At 39.5% G+C, this 15,826-nt stretch overlaps 1 protein-coding gene across 5 annotated transcripts in view; it reads left to right on the top strand.

Moving 5' to 3' along the window:
- Positions 1-15,826, top strand: part of BCL11B (BCL11 transcription factor B) — a 175,207-nt gene that overhangs the window by 18,136 nt on the left and 141,245 nt on the right. For 4 of the 5 annotated variants that reach the window (XM_089522498.1, XM_089522496.1, XM_089522500.1 and 1 more), the window contains exon 2: positions 3,198-3,566. In XM_089522498.1, coding sequence (XP_089378624.1) covers positions 3,198-3,566 — 369 coding nt within the window. The remainder of the gene's footprint in view (positions 1-3,197; positions 3,567-15,826) is intronic. The other variant, XM_089522497.1, reaches the window with a different exon arrangement.

Raw genomic sequence — 15,826 nt, 5'->3', positions numbered from 1 at the left:
ATACATGTGCTTAGTGGACGGTGATGCCATTTACGATACATATGATTCACATACCAATTAGTGATCTCTCCCCCCAAGATAGGGAAGTTAGATTGATTTTGACCTCCGAGTCACCATTTCTCTGGTTGAGACTGAAACTAGCCTCCTAGTTAAAACAGCGGCTTTCTTTCTTTTGTTTAAAAACAATAATGAGAATAATAAATTGCAATTAATTTTGGAAAGGCAAAGTTCCCATTCAGTTCAGTGATTGCAATTCAGAATTGTAACAAACGTTTTGCATTGTCCTGCTGCTTTTAGATCTCCAGGAAATTTGGAAACAAATCACCAATGCCATTATTTCCATGTGTTCATTCCCCTCCCTCCCCTGCAGAGCTTACTATTCCCATCTCCAGATAAAACTTCAGTGCCTCATCTCTTTTATTTACATGCTGTTAGTTCTCTGTGTATTGATCGGGCCAAATGATAAAATTTTTGTTCAAAGCAAAACCCTGCTAGCCAATGGGAATTGTGCCTGATTGAAGACCATGTTTCGTGTGGTTTTTCAATTAGGCTCAATGGAAATAAATACAGACATAATAAAAATAAAGTTCACTGCACAGCAGCCTCTGAATTAGCTGCTTTGAGTGCATTGCTGTATTATGCAAACCTTGGTTGTCCCAAACTCCTGGTTATTCAAATTAGTGGAGACATGTCATACATCCCCATTTTGGTTGGTAACATAACATTTTCTTTTATATTATTGGATTATCTGTCAAAATGTTGGGCTTGCTCCAGGCCAGTTACATAAATCGGAATCACCAGAATTTTTAAGCAATGCAAACCATGATACAAATATGAATCTGGAATTCATGGCCTCCCATCAGAAACTGTCTTGCAATTTTCTACATTTTTATATATTTCAGTGATGAAATAATTGAGCTGTAATCCTGTGAATGTTTACTTAGAAGTACATTTAACAATGTTTATTGGCATTTGCTAAATGAATATGCATGCACATGGGCAGTAAACTGACCAAATGAATTTGAATCAAAGTGTAAACTTCTTGTTTTCCATTTGCAATATCTTTCACATTTTTTTAAAAAAAATCTTCTCTTAAAAGTTGTTGTAAACAGCTTCCTGTTCAAGTTCTTATTCTGTAAACACTGTGACTGAATGCAGAGAATTAAAATAAGCAAAGAAAGGAGACTTGAGATTAACTGTAATACAGTTTAGTAAAATGAAACAGTGAAAAAGAAGGAGAGAAAGAATGTGACATGGAATTGTTATCCATCAAGAAAATATTCAATAACACTGTGTATAGTGCTCCACCATTCTGTAGCGCATGTTGTGCAATTCTATACATTTACAAGAGAACCAGTGGTAGAGATAAGTACATCTGAAGTTTTTTTGAGAAAATTAAACCAGGTTCATTCTTATACCTCATCAGCAGAAATCTGAATATGGAAAAATTCAGTGTATGTGTCTTCAGTTGGTGGAGATGGTGGCCTTCAGGCACCCACTAATTCTTGATGAACCTCATGTTTGTACTCATGTGCAAATTCATTTTAGAAGGAAAAACATTTTTTGTATGCTCATTTTACAGCAGGGATGCACATTGCGGTTCTGTGGTTCTCTAGACCTGGGCATTAAAAGCCAGCCAGTGTGTCTATGCTGTTCAGACCTCATGAGTGTTTGAAGAGTGTCTTAATATGGTTGGTGGGTTTTCTTGGGTCTGGGATATATTGTCGCTCTCTCTTTTTCTTTCTGTCTCCCTGTTTGTTTGTTTTTTAAAGACAACCTGCCATGCTGTCTCAGCTGCAGGCTGTCTAAAGAGCAACAGGTATCTTGCTTTTAGTCTTAGTTGTAACCATAGTGGTTTGGTCAAGCATGCTTTGGGGATACAGGTTGAAAGAGACTCTTCTTGCTCAAGGCAAGCTGAAGAAGCTGCATTAGCATTTTCTTCCTTCAGGGAGATTGCGTATACTAGCAACTGTAGGGACTTGTTCCCAAAGCTAGTTTTGCTCAGCTAGGAGAGGCCCATCTCAGGCAGCTTTCCCACCAGCTTCTTGGCAGTGGTGATGCAAGGACTCTGTCCCTGGGATTGCCTCCCGGCATTGAGAAAGGCAGGCTCTCAGAGCCACTAATGGAGGCTGTGTGGCTCTCCCTTTTTTTTTAAAAACTGAGCACAGTAAAACAACACAAGGACCAAACTGCCTCAAATGAGAAGCCTATGTATGTCCAGTGGCTGTGTTCTTTATACTGACCACCCATCTGAGCCACAACTGATCCTTGTGTAATATTAACTTCACTGAAGAGCACAAAGAATTTTGTTCACTGAGGAGCATGTTAGAATTTCTTCACAAAACCTGTTTGAGCTGGGGTTATAATTTACTTTCCCCCATGCTTATCCAACATGACTAAGGTTAATATCTTTCCTCTCTGTGGCCTGACTGTATTTGTATATTGGTCCTACATATTCAGCTCTTCCAAAAGACTTCTTATAGTAGGAATGGTCAAAGTGGATTGTTTTGGAGAGTGGGCTACCGTGCATGTCTCAGAGGAGAGGTTAGAGTCATAGGAATGTAAAGATCTGCTAAATTGCAAAGGATATTGTGGTGAAATAAGATCTAGGTTTACAAGGACCATTTGAAAGAAAAAAGCTGGAAGAGAAATCCATGCAAAATGTCTTTATTGTTATTAATATTTTTTAAAATGTCAAAGAACATCTTTTATGTGTTTACAACAATCTTGCCAGGCAAATCAATATTGTTTTTTTTAAAGAAAAAAGAAACTATGGCTACGAGATTTGGATAGGGTTGCTTAATAAGTCTGTATATAAATTGTCGGGACATGAACAGTGATATAAGTCCATCATTCAGTCCACTGAATCATACCGGTTATGGTTCTATCATAACAGGTCTTTACGGTTATTACTGCATTGCTATGGGGTACTTTGAAAGAGTGTTCAGGAAAGCCACATCAGATATGTGCCTATTTTGTTTTGCAGACAGTCTTGGTTGCAAAATGTATTTAAATCATTTGTGGAGACAAGCAGGGAGGGGGAGTAGATAAAAGATACAACTGGGCTTTATGAAAATCCTGTTCTAATTCAGGTTATGCGAATATGTAAACAAATTGCTCTCAATTCTTTCCCATTTCTCTCCCCCCCCTCTTTTGTTTCCTTGACCCGCACCTTTTCTGTGTGTACCCACATCAAGCAGAGGCTGACCATGTGGAAACGGCCATCACCCTCGAGGATGAGAGCCTAGCACTAGGAGAGCCATTGGGGCTCAGCCTTTCAACGGGTGGAGCAGACCCCGACCTATTAACCTGTGGACAGTGTCAGATGAACTTCCCCCTGGGAGACATCTTGGTTTTTATAGAGCACAAGAAGAAACAGTGCAATGGCGCTGGAGGTGCCTGCTATGAAAAGAACCTGGATAAGAGCAGTCCTCCCCCTTCGTCACGCTCCGAGCTCAGGAAAGTGTCAGAGCCAGTGGAAATCGGGATCCAAGTCACACCCGATGAAGAAGATCGTCTTCTCACACCCACAAAAGGAATTTGCCCCAAGCAGGAGAACACTGCAGGTACAGCATGTTTTACATTAAGCCAACTGCAGAGGTAGCTTCTCTCTCTCAATTCTCTTCCTGCCTGTATCCCACCCTTCCCCCCCTTTTTAAAGAGACTCTCTGACAGTCCAGAACATTTAAGATCTCATTAGAAGTCTATCAAAAATTTACAAGACCTTTACAGACTGAGGAACCGCTAGCTGGTAGGCCTTTATTGATCCTGTTATGCAGATGATTTGCTTGGTGCCTTGGTCTGTGGAGAGGCCTTTGCAGATCTGATTGTAATAACTACTAACTTAGGTTCTGATGTGCCTTATGATGACAGGCTATTGTGATAATCCAGTGGGATCATGGATAGGGCATTGTGAAAAGACAGAAATCTTCCTTCTCCCAAAAGAGAGGCATCTCCTGGTCCCATATCTATCCGGAAAGTGAACTGATAGGATCACATAGCCAACCCTAGCCTCCTAGCAATACTTTTCAGCTGTGTGGAGAGTCACAGACTATTATGGCCTCGCCTGAAATGATAGAAAGTGATAGTGACAGAAAGGTACAAAGTGTCACATTTTGCATTGTGGAGTGCTCACAGAGCCAAAATACAAAGCCAGTTATGGGAGATACTAACAATACCGTGTTTTTCTTTGAACAATAAATGCATGTTATTTCCAGATAACGACTGCCTCATTAACATAGTTTTCTAGGTTTTATCTTGAAGACTTGAGAAAAGCAGTTGGGGTGGTGGTCGAATGCTTAACCCTAGCAAGCTTTTCCACTTAGGATAAATAACATTTTGAAGCACCAAGCCAGATGTATATCTGGGCTTGGTGAGAAGATAAGTCTTGATTAAATCCTGATTTGCTCATCTTGACCTTTAATGTAGGTGCTTCCACTTTGTTTATGCAATACAACAGGCAGACTCACCATATAAAGGACATTTGACTTCAGTGGACAGAGGGCATGAACCTGAATAAAGAGCTGTTTACATCATGAATGTAAAATAAGTTGGATTTTCTTGTTTCCCCTCCCCATAATCACCAGAAATCTAATCTTAGTTATAGTTCTTCTGAGATGTTTGAAGATCTTGGAGAGGATTTTTCTTGCTTTCATGAATGTGTCGGCTAATGTTAAATTGGTTTCAGATTAATTTAAGATTGTGTTGTAGATAGAACAATACAGAGACAAGGCAGAGTTCTTGCAACCTGGACTGTTTCTGATGCTTCTACCTTAAGTAGAACTGATCTCATTAGCTTTGTAGGCTTTGAGGAGGCCTATAGTTCCTGATATATATATATATATATATATATATGTGTGTGTGTGTGTGTGTGTGTGTGTGTGTGTGTGTGTTCTGAGTATTTTCAGGTGTAGATCAAAACATCAACAACAAAAGATCATATATGCTAAAGCCTAGAAATTAATTTCTGTAAGTGGTGGGGTGAGGGGAATTGGCATGTGTGCTGGTCTAAGGTTAGAACTTGACAGCTATGCAAAGGGATTATGGAAAGGGGGACCAAACCATCCACCTGGATGAGTTATTTGGAGAGATGGTCTTGCACTGCATATGAAGAAGGAGAACCTTTTCCTTTTATCTCTGGCTGTCTACAGAAAACACTACAGCTAATACAAACTTTACTGATAATCAAGGAAACTTATGTAGCTGTAGATGAATGGTCTGTAGCAATGGAGAGGAGAATTTTATGTAAGATTTGTGACACTGTGTACATTTTTTTACAATGTCGCATTACCTTCTATTGACACCTCTGATCTTTTCCTCTTCCATTTCCTCTAGTATTTTAGTTTTCAGAGAATGTCAGCATGCTTTCCCCATGTCAGTTTCTGGATTTTTCTGTTAGGAGGGAAGACTTTCTTGGCATCTCAAGGTAGGGCTGGGAAATGCTTCTTGGCTGACAGCCTGGAGAGATGTTGCCAATCAGCATAGACTTCACTGAGTCTAGGTGGACCTTTGTCTGATTCAGTACAAGGCACCTTCCCAAGTTCCTATGATCCCTTGATTTGACAGTGGATTTTGAGCAAAGCCTCTGGAAGCCAGGGCATAAATTGAACGGCTGCCATATTAATGTTAGAACATTGGTCAGTAGTGGTCAGTTTTCATTTCATGGGATAGTAAAACATATTTGATTGTGCCATATTATGGATGTGGCAGTGTAAGGGTATAATTTTAATCTCACAGGGTATGAAATTGTTGTTTAAATTTACCCATAGTTTCCTATCTTTATGCATAAACACCTATAATCCACTTCAGGGATCATGTAAGAGACTGGAAATCTGCAGAACAAGTTCCTACATCATAGCAGTTGGCAGGAACATTTTTGCTAAGAGTCTCATGTACCTGATCAGGGGGACTTTAAACTGAGTTATGTAGAGGAGGGGAGACAGTATTCTTGAGGACAGGAGTTGATCAGGAGATAATAGCCCAAATGTTATGCCCGACTGGATCGCCTATTGGAACTGGGTCAATAGTACAATTACCCAAACACCTTAAATAAGCAGATAGGGGAAATGATCCATGGTCTTAGATGTCTGTGCACGAATACACAGAGCATGGAAAATAACATGAACTTGAACTCTTAACACAGCAAAGCAAGTATAATAGGCATCACTGAAACCTAGTGGGATGATTCTCATTATTGGAATGCAGTAATAATGTATTTCAGAGAAATAGACCAAACAGGAAAGGAGGAGGGGTAACATTGGCCTGTTACAGACTGCCAAAATAAAGCTGCTTCGGGTCTCTTTGGAGGTATGCTGTTTAAATGATGCATGCATCCGAACAATCCGGAAGCTGCACCAAAACTGCACTCCAGTGCTTAGGAATGGAGTGTAGCTTTGGCGCGACCTCCGGACTCTTAGGACCCATGCATCATTTAAATAGCATACCTCCAAAGAGACCCGAAGCAGCTTTATTTTGGCAGTCTGTAACAGGCCATTATATACCAAGGATATTTATTTTATTTTTATTTATTTCCAGGATTTATATCCCACCTTTCTCCCCTAATGGGATTTAAGGTGGGTTTACACCTGTAAATCCTGGAAGACAGTCTGAGAGCAACTAGGTAAAAATTAAAAGGGTGAAACAACAGGGATGTCATTGTGGGGGAATCTATTACAGATCCCTATACCAAACTGGGAGTTTGGATGATGCCTCCCTGGAACAGATGACCAAACATTCCAAAAGGAGAGATGTAGTAATAATGGAAGATTTCAATAATCCTGATATTTGTTGGAAGCCAAACTCTATCAAGAATATAAGGTCCAACAAATTCCTCACTTGCCTAGCAGACAGTTTCATTGTCCAGAAGGTAGAAGAGGCAACAAGGAGATCAGCTAATTTAGATCTGATCCTAACTAACAGTGATGACATGGCAAATGGGGTGAAGTGGGTGAGATCCTTAAGTGGAAGTTCTTCTGGAGTTTGTTATACATTGGGAAGGGAAAGCCAATAGTAGCAAACACTCATTCTAGACTTTGAAGCTGATTTTAGTAAACATAGGGAAATACTGGATGTGATCCCATGGTCAGGAGTATGCTGCCCTGGAATGTAACAGAGTTCTTCTTTAGAGGTTTTAAAACAGAGGATGGATGCCGATCTGTTGGAAATGCTTTGACTGTGTATCCCTGCATGGCTTGGATGGCCCCTGTGGTTTCTTCCAACGTTATGATTTCTCTAAAAACGTATTACAGTGGGCCCTTGGGATATGCTGGGGTTTGGTTCCAGGACCCCCACATGGATACCAAAATCCATGGATCCTCAAGCCTTGTTAAATACAATGGCACAGTAAGATTGGGTCCCTTACACAAAATGGCAAAATCAAGGTTTGCTTTTTGGAATTTATATATTTTAAAATTATTTTCAAACTATGGATGCTTGACTCTGTAGATAAAGAATCTGTGGATGTGGAGGGCTGATTTTATATTTTCCATATGGTGACTTCAGTTACAGACTATGTTCCTCCTTTTAAGAATGGGGAATGCATGCTGAATGTGTGGCACAATCTTCAAAGACAGATGTTGATTGAGTAACAGTGCTGGTGGAGTGAGGCAGGGACTGCTGTACTTTGCATAGCTGTTTGTCACTTTCCTGTGACTGTAAGAAGGTGAATAAAATTATGCACTTTTAGGAAATATCAGCAAATGACACAATATACACTGGTAAATTGGCATAATTTATATAAAAAACACAATCTGATGGAATAACATTTTAAATTAGGGGTAGAACTTTTGCACCTGGTCTTGACACTGCTGGGTTCATTGTTTGTGGATACCATGGTCCCAAAAAGTTCCCAGTTCCCATACAGCCTCTCCATCTGTATGAGTCCTTTTATGCTCTAGTGTGATTAAAAAACAGAATAAGGCTATGCAAATAGAGACAGGAATAGTTGTTCATGGTTGGGATTGCCAAGGGCAGGCTGAGTGCTCCTGTATCAGATAATGATGTCCCTGGAATACAGTGCTTTGCTTAGTGAGTCAAGGGTTTTGGAGAAAAGTGTAAGAGTTTACTTGAAGGCCAACAACTCTGCTTGTGCACATCCATGGACTTCTGCACATACTGTCCATCTGTCATGTTGAGAAGCACTTTGCAGGCCATTAAATTGGGGTAGGTACTACTCAATTTGCAATGATACATCTGCTCTCCCCAATTCCATTTTATGTTTTTCTTTTCTCAGCTCCATTTCTGTGCAGGTTCCTTGGGCAGAGTTATTTAAAATGTTCTCTGTGCCCTTTTACTTTCAATATGGCAGATTTGAAAGGCTTACTCCCAACCCTGCCCCATCCTCCACAACTGTTCACATATAGGAAAAAGGAATAACAATGTTAATAAGCACATACTCACAAGCAAAGCAAAGCAAGAGGGAGCTTCGGCCTTAATCTTTCCCCCCTGCTAAACCAAAAATCAAATGGAAATGAGCTGGAGATTTTGAATCTGCAAATAAAATAAAACAAAATAGGTAATTCGCTGGATTTCTCCTTCTCTCTCTCTCTCTTTAACATAGGGTAGGAATTACCTATGACAGTGATAAGGTTTTCTCAAATTAGTGATTGAACTCATAGATAAAAAGGTTTGAAGTGTCTTCCTATTTTAGATTAGGGTTTTGCTCACCTTCTACTCCCTCTGTCCCTTTTGTCTTATTCTTTTCTTTCTTTCTTTTTTTAATGTAGAGGATAGTTTTCAATAGTAGGATAAAAGCTTCATATTACAGTCATGGAGGGTAGCCATGGGAAAAAAAAACCCACAGAAGTCATTCACTGAAAAGGCTTTAGTAGGATATGCCAAGCCCCTTATTTATTTTTCAATAGAAGGGCTTTCTGCATTAGCCAAGAAAATCAGAATCAGTATTTAACACTAAAGGTATTTCCCAGTGAGAGGCTGTAGAGCATTGTTGTTAGATTTGTTTAAAAAAGAGACTAAATACGATTTCATAAAAGGGAAACTTAATCTCTAAGGCAGCTTTCCCCCATCCTCCCATCTCCTCCTCCTCTTTTTTGGGGGGTAATAATGCAACAGTCTATAATATTTTCACTTTCTATGCGACAGAAGATATTCTTAGCTTTTTTCTGTGTTGCGACAGGAAGAATGAAAATTTCTTTATTCCACCAAGAAATATGTAAAATAATCCTTTAGAAGAACGGGGGAGATATGTTTGTTCAAAGCATTTAAAATGTTATTTTAATCAAAGGCACAAAACAGTCGACATGCTATGTCAGCTAAAAGGAGACTATTACATTTGAACCGCAAACTGCGCTCATCTTTTTATTTTATTCCCCCCTCACCAACCTCTTTTCCCTCCCTTCTCTAGTACTTTGAAACAAATTTAGAAAAAAATGAATGAAAAAGAGAAGAGAAATAAAGATTAAAAGAATAAAGGAAAAAAAAACTTCAGTGGCTCAAATGTGTAAAAGTAATTTAATATGGTGGAAGCATTAATTATTTTAGCTTAATTGAATTCGTAGGACTGCAGCCGTTGCATTTTTGTTAGACAAGCTCTGTTTATTATTTCTTTGTATGTAGATTAACAGTAAAGGAAACGTAGATAACTTTTACTTATTTTTTGTAAAATAAATGTGCCAATTCATCTGTAGAGCAAGCTGTTCAAAGACAATTGGGTCTTTACATTTGAAGAGAGGGAAAAACAGAAAATCACTCACTACCTGAAGTACACAGTTGCCCTCAAAGAAGCTTGCCGCTACTTTTCTCAAACCCTTGTTGCGTTCCTCAACCTCCTCTCAGGCAGACCGCTTGATGTAGTTGCCCCCAAAATTGGGGGTCTCTTTCACTGTGCGTAGCCATGTTCAGTCAAGCAATGAGTTTAACTTAGACATTTTTGCTTGACATCTTTTTCTTGGATTGCACAGGCTGAGGCTGAGAGAAGGCAAAGCAAGTTGGAAGCAGAAACAGAGTCAACTGTGTAGTTACACTAGCCCATTTCTAAGACAGGATCATTCACTGAGCACCTACTGGTCCAGAAGCAGTGTGCATGTTTGGGTATTCGTATTTCTTCTGACATAGCTTTCCCCCCTTATAACTGCATTAGTCCCAGAGACAGAATCTCCCCCCCCCCCTTCATGTGTGTGTTTGTATGTTCTGGTTGCTTTTTACTTAGCATCTCTGTGATGGCAAAAACCCTGAACAGGCTTTGATACAGAGAATTCCTAAGTAAGCTAAATTCATATCATGCCCAGATTTTTTCAAGCCTCTCAGAGTCTGTATCACAAAATACTTTTGTGGGCCACATTCCCCGCAATTTCTTAATAGCTAAGGAGATGGTCTCAGTCTAATAAAATATAAAGGATTGTGGAGATAGGAGTCCATTAATGTTGGCTTCTTAGATCATATTAATTTCCAAAGTTTGGTCAATGCACGTGTAGAATTATAATCTTAATGCATGTTTTGAAATTTTTCTGGTTCTCCTTCATATTTATTGATTTAATTTTTATATGATTTTGTAGCAATTAAATCTTAAAACACCCATTTCCGTCTTTAACTCTTTGATAGATACTTTAACATCTATGGCTTTGTGGCAAGTCTTCTTTTCAGTTACAGGAATCCAACAGAAAAAGATTATAGCTAGAATTTGGTGTGTTGTGGGCTTCCATGCCACTATTTGTATTTCATATATTTTCTAAATCATATAGCATACATGAACTGCATGAAGGATCTGACTAAAGTGGGAACCAACCTGATATGTAGGATAACATAGTAATATCCTATAGCCAAGACTACGTCACTGATGGCTTCTTAGCCCTGGCTCCTGGCCCTCACTGTTAAATCTATAATAACCATATGATATGTGACCTACTGTGACATCCATAATGCTTGACTTCAAAAATATTTTTTCTTTTTCACTTGGTTTCTTATTTATACAGAAAAGAAATAGGTTTGACTATGTGCTATTGGTGCAGTTGTAAAAGATTATAAGTGTCAAGCTGGAAGTGCTGGTATTGTTTGGATTTAATTTTAATTAGGCTGTTTTCAAAATTGAAACAGTATTTTATTTTATTTTTAAATCAGATTTAAAACAGCAACATTTTAATCTGTTTCAATTTCAGTTAGGTCTTGCAGGAGACTTAAGAGGCAGAGTAGTCCATCATTCCTTCCATCATTCCTTCCACGTAGAATTATCTTATACTGTCAGACTTACAGGGCCACCTAACTTGGTACTGTCAGATGAGCACTGATAGGCAGGTTTTGAGGCATCGTATTTTTCTAGCCCTACCTTGTGATCCCAAGAATTGAACCTGAGGCCTGATGTATGCAAGAAGATTGTAAGTAGAGCCCTACTGGATCTGTTTAAAAGTACTGTCACCTTTATAACCCAGAATAGACAGCCAGATGCATCTGGGAAAATTAGAAGTAGGACAGGGAGGCAGTAGTCCTTGCCCAGTTTTGTTTCTCAGCAACAGCTCAGCACATTGCCTCTACACATGGAGGTTCCGTGTGACTCCTGTGGCTTATATCCTTTGATATATTTATCCCAACTCCCCTATTTTTTCTGATCTCATTTGAGGAGATCATATAAGCAGTGTCCATCACTATGTCTTGTGACAGTAAATTTGGTAAATTACTTACTTTTACTTATATTGTAATTGAACACAATAAAATGTACAAGAAAACTGTGTGCAGTCTTCTGGCCAGATATGCAGCAGACCTAGATCTGCTTAGCTTCAGCAAGATATCTACATCAAGCACCTTCATACCATGCCATGGAATTATAAGTGCCCCCCATCTCAGTGTATTGCTTGTTAATTCCTTCCAGTGACCCTGGGTTCTTATGTTAAGAAGGAAGGAGAAAAAAATATCTATATCTACTTTGTATAAACATTTGCCATGTCCCTTCCACCCCCATATTTCTAAATTAAAAAGCCTAAAGACATCTTTCTTTCCTTGTACATCACCCTCATGTTCTCTCTTTACTATACTGTACTTTCTTGCCTAGGGTTTTTACTTTATTTTAGTTCCAAGAAGATAGGCCATCCTGACAGCAGGCACGCATAATCCATAAAGTCCTATTTCTAGTGTGAAGGGAAGCTAGGGACAAAAGTGTTCATGGGATCAGAGAGTTGAATTTTCAACGCCTGGTAATATTGAAGTTGGCAGGGTTTCCTAAACTTGTGGCTTTCCAGGTCAAATTGGTAGGATGGAGAAATCTTTTAGTTATACAATGCTTCTTATTAGTGGTGCCATGCTTTAGTGTGGCACATGGACAGGGTGTGGAAAATCTGTATGGCTGTAGGCTATGCCACTTGTTGTTTGCATGCCTCATGCTTGCTTTCTACCACAGTAAGCTCCAGCCCTTATTCCCCCTTTCCTGCTATATACTAATAGCAAATTCTAAACACTGTTCCCTGCTTAGACAACATGTTATTGTCCAAACTTAAGAAGTGACTCTCAAATTTGCAGAATTTGAAAAAAGACCACTTTTAAATACATTAAGCATACCCAGTGGCTGTGGAACATTTACTGAATATTTGAGGGAAGAAAAGAAACATGGGGTCGGGGTGAGGGGAAGAGGCGGGAGAATTAAACCACAAGCTTTCCATGCTTCATAATTTGTTTCAGGCTGAAATTTTTCATAAATGTCGCAGTAAAGTCAAGACCTGCCTTGTGACGGTGTCTTTATTTTGAAAATTTGAGCATTTTTAAATCCAGGATTATAAACCAGGCGTATATAGTACCCCTTGGTTTGGGGATGTGCATAAGTGTAGTACGTCTGTTTTGCAATAACTTTCTTTTAAACTTGGACATCTTGCTGCAGCTTTCACTGTCATTTGTAAAACCAAATTGTCATCAGATCAGCAGATTGTTATTAGTTGCCCCCTCCCAAAAAAAAAAAAAAAATCTATCACAGGTACACATGCACAACTTTTTCCTGATTTGCACTGAGAATGATAAATGCAGTAGCATTTTTTAACTCTTCATCTAATCTAATCCTCCAGACATATACAATATGAAGGAATTTTGGGCTATGTGGCCATGTTCTAGAAGAGTTTATTCCTGGCGTTTCACCAGCATCTGTGGCTGGCATTCTCTTAAGATGCCAGCCACAGATGCTGGTGAAACGTCAGGAATAAACTCTTCCAGAACATCGCCACATAGCCTGAAAACCCACAAAAAACTATGGAAGCCCTCGACTTCACAATATGAAGGCAGTTGTCTTTCCCCCCTTCTGCTTACCCACTGCATATTGTTTTAAAAGATACAGGTTCTATATAGTTATCATGGCTAAGATCTGCCCTTCATGATCTTGTCTAGTTCCTTTTCAGTTTGCTCATTACCATCTTTGACTACATCTTCCTGTTTGACTACTCCTATTTATGAGTTTGTTAATCTGCAACTGTTTTTTTCCTTCCTTCCTTAAACTTCGTTAGGGCACATCTGTATTACAGAATTACAGACTTTGACAGTTATTTTGGTTTTTGTTGGGAATTCTACATTCCTTGATGGGGCCCACAGATCTCCCAACAGGAATTTGTCTGCTCCATGACTAAGCTACAGCCCTCAGGAATTTTGGAGGGAATTTCATGATTCCCAAACTGATGTATGTCTGAACTGTTTATAGTGGTATTTTTAAAAAGTTATTTTGGTGGGCTACAATTCTTAGAACGATCCAGCAAGAATGCCATTAGCCATGCTGGTTGAGGGATTCTTGGAGATGTAGACCAAAATAATTTTTCCAAAGTCTGTTCAGGCCATTTTATATCTTTTTCCATGTGGCTTCTCATGCCTTATGCAGCAGTTCCCCTATCCACTGCCTCTTCCGCAGGGGACTCTTTCTCAAAACTCACTTCCTCAGAGCTGTTTCTTGATCACATTTGCCCCCTTTAAAAGTCCAGTTTAAATGTTGTGCCCTGTGGTCTCTGTGAGTTTTCCTACTCTAAACACTAGACAAGAGAGTTTTCTGTATAATGGCATGGTGGAAATTTCCTGATCTGTGTAATTAATTGTATCATCACTTAATAATAGTAGTAATAGCAGTGAGGTGAATGATTGGAAATGGTCTACATGTGGTGTAATATGTTAGCTTGTATGGTGGCCTGAAAGCTGCTCACTCAAATATTACTTCAGTCATGGATTCTTTGAATGGACTCTGGCAAGCTTGTCTTCCCTCAGTCTCAGCTCCACATATACATGACATGATTATAATAAAACTGGCCTACTTTACCAGACTCTTGTAAGAATCACAGAGATGTATATTATTTTCTAAAGCTCAGACTAGGTACCAAATTTAGTTCTTCAACCAGCTCTTATTCTATGCAGTCTGCAGTTTCTAAGCTATCGTACTCGGAAACCCAAACCAATTTTTTGCTAATTCCACTCCGTTACCAGTGCTCTGTTTCTGTAATGTATAGTTGAAACAGAGTAAAATGAAGGTACTGGTTTCTGGGAAACCTTAGGTTAGAAATGGCATGTTGGAGTGCTTCCTCACATGTGAATAAATAAATAAAGCTTATCAAAGATATGTCATTTCAAGGAGTTTATAATACTGGAGAACATTTTAAAAAATTGAGATTTTCTTCACCTGTAGTTTGAAATGGTACAGCTCAGGAAAAAGCTGCACCCTGTGACTGCCTGGTTATGTGTTTCGGTGTGTAGAATGAGAGACCTGAGGGAAAAGATTGCCTCATACATATGTGTTTGGTATGCTTCTTGGCGGTGATACTTTTACTAGCTAGCAGTTCCAGTGCTAGAATGGCAGAGTAACATTTACAGACTTTTAAATGCTGATCAAACCAGTATTGAAAATTCATTAGACAGCTGTGTTAATTGCCGAAAAGGCTGCATAAGCAAGTACATGAAGCTCACTTTTAATTCATTCCACAAAAGCCATGCTCTGGACCACATGGACTAGAACTCGAGATACGTTGCAAAGACGAAAGGAAGATGTGGTGGGGGAGAGCAGGTGTCAAGTGGAGGATTAAATGGCAACCCTTGCTCCATGAATGAACATTCATTTTGGCCTTTTAAATGGTAGAACTGCCAGTGAGAGAAATAGAATAACTCCCATGTGCTGGGAACTAGAGATAAACACTGCCACAGGTTGCTGTGAAAAGAAGTGATTTGATATATTTAGCATTGCTATTTTTCCACAAAATTAAGATTAGTTAAAATCCATGTGTGTTGTGTGAGTGATTGTTAACTCAACGGCATGGATTAGCATTTTCTCCCATCATGACAGCTAATTATTATTGCTGTCTACCCTGAGACATTCACGCACATTGTGTACCATTATGGACCCAAGCACCCCATATTAACATTTAGCAGTCAGACAAGACAACATGGCAGCTTAAATGGGAAGAGAGGCCGGGAGACAGGGAAAGGCGTGTGTTGGAAAGAGCCTCTGTCCTGAGTGCCTACTATGCCAAGGTTTGGTGCTGGCAGCTGAAAAAGCAGCACATTATTTATGATGGAAGTTGGGGTGTGTGCGTGTGTGTGTGTGTGTGAGAGAGAGAGAGAGAGAGAGAGAGAGATCATTCTGTAAGTGACAGGCCTGGACCATAGAGAAGGGAAATGGCATTCATTCCACAGTGTGAGAGTTGAGCAAACAGTCAGAGTCAAAGAACAGAACAAAGCAAACCTGGCCACGGGGCCAAGACATTTGTTTGTTTGAGGCAGAGGGCAAAATGGTGCCCCACCTTTCCGTCCTTGTATAGAAGCTAATTTGGAGCCATTGAACTTCCCTTCAACATTGGCAGTGTGATCGCCACCTCCACTTCATCTGAAGGTAACAGGCCAGTTTAGGAGACAGATGCCAAAGCTATGTGGC

The sequence above is a fragment of the Sceloporus occidentalis genome, unplaced genomic scaffold, assembly GCF_023333645.1.
Source record: "Sceloporus occidentalis isolate IW3139 unplaced genomic scaffold, rSceOcc1.0.p SCAF_4, whole genome shotgun sequence".
Taxonomy (NCBI): Eukaryota; Metazoa; Chordata; class Lepidosauria; order Squamata; family Phrynosomatidae; genus Sceloporus; species Sceloporus occidentalis.
This window is presented reverse-complemented; position numbering and strand designations above follow the sequence as displayed.